The sequence below is a fragment of the Dendrobates tinctorius genome, unplaced genomic scaffold, assembly GCF_039654945.1.
Source record: "Dendrobates tinctorius isolate UK_male_01 unplaced genomic scaffold, ASM3965494v1 ptg000257l, whole genome shotgun sequence".
NCBI lineage: Eukaryota > Metazoa > Chordata > Amphibia > Anura > Dendrobatidae > Dendrobates > Dendrobates tinctorius.
Window position 1 is genome coordinate 7,762,467 of NW_027361924.1, and position 4,615 is coordinate 7,767,081.

The 4,615-nt window shown below is 38.9% G+C and overlaps 1 protein-coding gene across 1 annotated transcript; it reads right to left on the reverse strand.

Moving 5' to 3' along the window:
* Positions 1–2,671: 2,671 nt before the first annotated feature.
* On the reverse strand, positions 2,672–3,616 carry LOC141069259 (olfactory receptor 8A1-like). Its single transcript, XM_073558712.1, has one exon. The coding sequence runs from the start codon at positions 3,614–3,616 to the stop codon at positions 2,672–2,674; it is 945 nt and encodes a 314-aa protein (XP_073414813.1).
* Positions 3,617–4,615: the final 999 nt, after the last annotated feature.

The window sequence follows — 4,615 nt, forward strand, 5'->3', positions numbered from 1 at the left end:
TGTTATATAGTCGTGTTAATCTCCTCTCACTTCTTGTAACCTACAAGTGTACAAAGATATTATATAGTCACCATGTGACTAGTGGGCCTGTGTAACTTCAAATGCCAGGGCTGAATTTTAGTCCCTGTCCGGCCCTGCCTACAGTTATATGCAAATATCTGTCAGTCGTTATCCCCATTACAGTGGAGCATCGGCTGTAAAACACAGGCGGCTCCTGCACATCTACTGTGCGCCCCCATAACTTGGATGTATAATTATGGCAGTTTACATTAATGGGGTTCTTTGGTTAAAGCAAGTTATCAGAGATCCATGGGCTCCACAGGATAGGTGATCACTTAGGTCCAACCATTAGAAACTGCACCGATTGGAAGAATGTGGAAGTTTTATCCCTGATTGGACACTTATCCCCATTTTAAAATGGAGCGGCAGGTGGGATATCTGACCGAAGCTCCATTCATTCTATTTGGGGCTTCTATAAAAAAAACAAGTTCAGCCACTGAGGGTATGAATGGATCAGTGATCAAGTCAGACATGCCACTCTAGTCTAATGGGGATAAAAGCTCCACATTCTGACGATTGGGTCCAAATAGTCTGCCATACAATATTAGGGGCAACCACATAGTTCGCCATACAATATTATGGGCAACCACATAGTCCGTCATACAATATTATGGGCAACCACATAGTCCTCCATACAGTATTATGGGAAACCACATTGTCTGCCATATAGTATGTTTAGCACCCACATAGTCCATCATACAGTATTATGAGCACCCACATAGTCCGCCATACAGTATTATGGGCACCTCATAGTCCTCCATACAGTATTATGGGCACCACATAGTCCGCCATACAGTATTATGGGCAACCACATAGTCCTCCATACAGTATTATGAGCACCCACATTGTCCACCATACAGTGTCAATTTCTCGATCCGTTTGCCCCTTTTCCCCTTGTTTCTTTCAGACCCACTTGCACCCATTAGAGCCGTCTATTGACTTTTGTGTCATCGCTCCAAATCACCCGTTTCAAATCTTTAAACGTCCACTTTTCGTACTTGTTTGCAATCTCTAGCTGATGGCTTCTGAATGGATGGTCGGAGTTCATTCTCTATTCTTCCAGGTGTCATGGCGCTCACCTGTTGTAATTGGCAACTTTATTGACCAAGAGACAGCCATCGATGAGCTGGATGCTGCTACTTCTATTTTCTTGTGAAATCATCTTCATGGCTGGTCCCTGATTGATTTGAACCAGTGACCTTTCGCTTGGGAATAAACCTAATAACACACTGAGCTATTAGGGAATGTGAGAACAGGTTGTATTTTGTAATATTCAGGAAAGAAAATATTTTTCCACCACCAGGAGCAAAACTGTAATAATGCAGTGACATGACAAGAATCTGAATAACTAATCATATACTAAATAGTTGCAAGTCACGTTAATGAATGAGATATACAAGATGATTGTCTATGAAATGATGGTAGTCTCATGAGCAAAGTGGAAACGGATGTTGAGATATGGAGCCTGAAAGTCAAAAGTTCAAAACATTCTGTTACCCTTATGCTCTTCACTGTATAAGCAAATAAATTGGTGGCAGGTTCCCTTTAATCCAACAATTAAGCAATGCTTATAAAAATGTTGTCATAGAAATGGCACAGATCTTGTGAAGGGGAGCACTCCATTTAGAAAATGACACAGTCCTTAGAGCACGCTGTATCTCTCAACACTGGACATGGGTTCTAGGTCAGAACGTGCTTTTACCAGGTACCAGTCACTCCCACCTAACTTCCCTGGTGAACTCAGATGGGGTCCGTAAATAAAATACAGGCTCAGATACCAAAAATTATGAGACCTCTGGTTTCAATGATTTCTGCTCCCCTCGAGGTCCCAGGTGGGAGATATTAATGCCATATTTCCTATCACAAGTTTATCCTTCTAAACACATGAGACATGGCATATACAACTTTATCCATCTGACCTATATTAATTCTGGGCTGATATGCAGGCTGAACAGCAATGCGAGTGAATACATTGCGTTCAGAAGTGCGCCATGATGCCAAAAACATGGCTCCCATATCTATTAAACCTGCCACAAAGAAATAACAATACTTATAACTGATATGTAGCTGGCTAGCATGTAACATTGCCCTGATGTTGCTTTGAAATGCAGAAGCCGAATTACACCCGGACAGGAAAGTATCACCACAACAGCCTATTGTTTCATATTCGTACTGACCACTTAAAAATATTTGTCTGCATATGAGACCATCTACTGAGTCTAAAATTATTTTTAGCTTTCTCTTTTTTTTAAACACAATTTGATAAATAGATTTTCATCTCTTCTTTGCATGGCCCTGATTCATAGTTCATAGAGAAGCCACTCTTCTAGGGTTGATATGACGGTGACGGCTCTTCTTCCCATTGCAATGATTCACAATTCATAGCAAAGCCATGCTTTTACAGTTGATATGAGGGTGACATATAAATAATACAAAACAGTCCATAACTTGAAAAGAAAGAAAAGATGAAGAAGGGCTGATTGGTTTTGGAAAACATATATAGCAAATATATCATCAGGGAACGATTGATGAAGCATGGCCAAATAAGAGCTATTCTTCTATAACAAAAATGCTAATCCCATGAGTTACTGTAAATTCGTCTTCGTCAATCTTAAATGATGAAAACATAACAGATTTTTAATTTAGTCCTCAATAACTTCTGAAGAGCCTTCAGGATTTCACTGCTGCGTAGACTGTATATCAGCGGGTTGATCATGGGCACCACCATGGTATAAAATACTGATAAGATCTGCTTGGTGATCATTGTTTGCCCTGAGAACGGCATCATGTACTCCACTGCACCTGAGGAATAGAAAATTATCATGACAATGAGATGGGACAAGCAGGCGGAGAAGGTTTTTCTTCTTCCTTCCTTTGACTTAATGCATAAAATCACACGGATTATTCTTACATAGGACAAAAAATTGCAGAAAAGAGGGAAAAATCCAAGCAACACAAGCTCAATATAGACTAAGATATAAAAGTCACCGGAGCCACCACTGGATGCATAAAATACGTCTACTGCGTCACAGAAGATATTATGAATAGTAACAACCTCACTGAAGGACATCTTAAGGAGAAAACTTATAAATAGTGAAGAATTTACAAAGGCAGAGATCCAGAGAGCAACAACAATCAGGACACAGGTTCTCTTGCTTAAGATCCGGTGGTAGGACAGAGGATGACAAATCGCAACGTATCGGTCAAATCCCATGACGAAGAAAAGTATGTCCTCTACACCGACTCCTGTAAAGAAAAAGAACATCTGGGTGAAGCACTGGGTGAAGGATATCAGGCCATTCCCTGATAATAATATATGGAGAAGCTTTGGGCTAATGACTGTGGTGTAGCAGATGTCTATGACGGATAAGTTACAGAAGAATAGATACATGGGGGTGTGTAGACGGACGTCCAGACATATCAACGCAATAACCACTGAATTCAAAGTGATTCCCATCAAATAAATGGCTGAAAAAATCCCGGCAATCAGCGGCTTATCATTGGCTATTGATGAGAAAGGCAGAATATGAAATGTTGTATATGTGTTGTTGTCCATGAGATGTTCTCATAAATCTGTAAAGAAGAAAGATTTCAGAGAATAAATACAATCATTTTCTATTTTTGGTTCATTAAAAAATTGAAAGTAAATTTGATAATTCTCCAAATAAATTGCTAACATAAGGGTTGAAAACTGCAAAAGTAGCAAATTTTGCTAAAATTCAACAGCACAAGAACGACCCACTAAAATAAAGAATATTAATAAAAATGAGTACGTTATACTCACTGGATCCAAGAGGTTGTCTCAAAATAAACCTTTTTTTGGCATATCAGTCAGATATATAAAGTTCTGGTTCTGAAATATAGAAATGTTAGTACTGACGTAACCTCCCTTGATTACAACACTGATACTCTGAGCTGGTCCTGTAGTTGGGAGCTTTGGGTTTCCAGTCCTGCAGACACACATTGATCCGACCTTGGTGACTTTTTCTAGCAGATCACACGTGAGATCCCCGGTAACGTCTAAGACAATATGAAGAGAATGAGATGGATCGCAGCGCTCTGTGGCACACACCTGTTTGTGTGCTGGGAATGAGCTCTTTATACTTGGCTTATATAATATATGATTCTAAAACATAGAGGAAATAAATATCGAAATATGTAATATTATCCCAAGAGGAAATTTCCCTGTGGTTCTGATTACAATAATTACTTCCAACAAATAAAGAAATTAGGTTTACTTTTAAGTTGTTCAAATTTAACTCCATCACCCAGAAGCCTGTTTTCACCTTCCTGACCAAACAATTGTTTCAATTCTGACCACTGTCACTTTATGAGATAATAACTCTGGAATGCTTCAACAGATCCCATCAATTCTGAGGCTGTTTTCTCATGAAATACTGTAGTGACAGTGGTAAAATTTGTTCGATATGACTTGCATTTCGTTGTGAAAATATCAGTAATTTCGCAAATTTTTTTGAAAATTTTGCAATTTTTCAAACTTTTCATTTTAATGCCCTCAAATCAGAAAAATATATCACACAAAACAGTTAATAAA

What these genes read in the sequence shown, in the direction of transcription:
- LOC141069259 (XM_073558712.1), bottom strand. Translation starts at nt 3,616, where the DNA reads ATGGACAACAACACATATACAACATTTCATATTCTGCCTTTCTCATCA.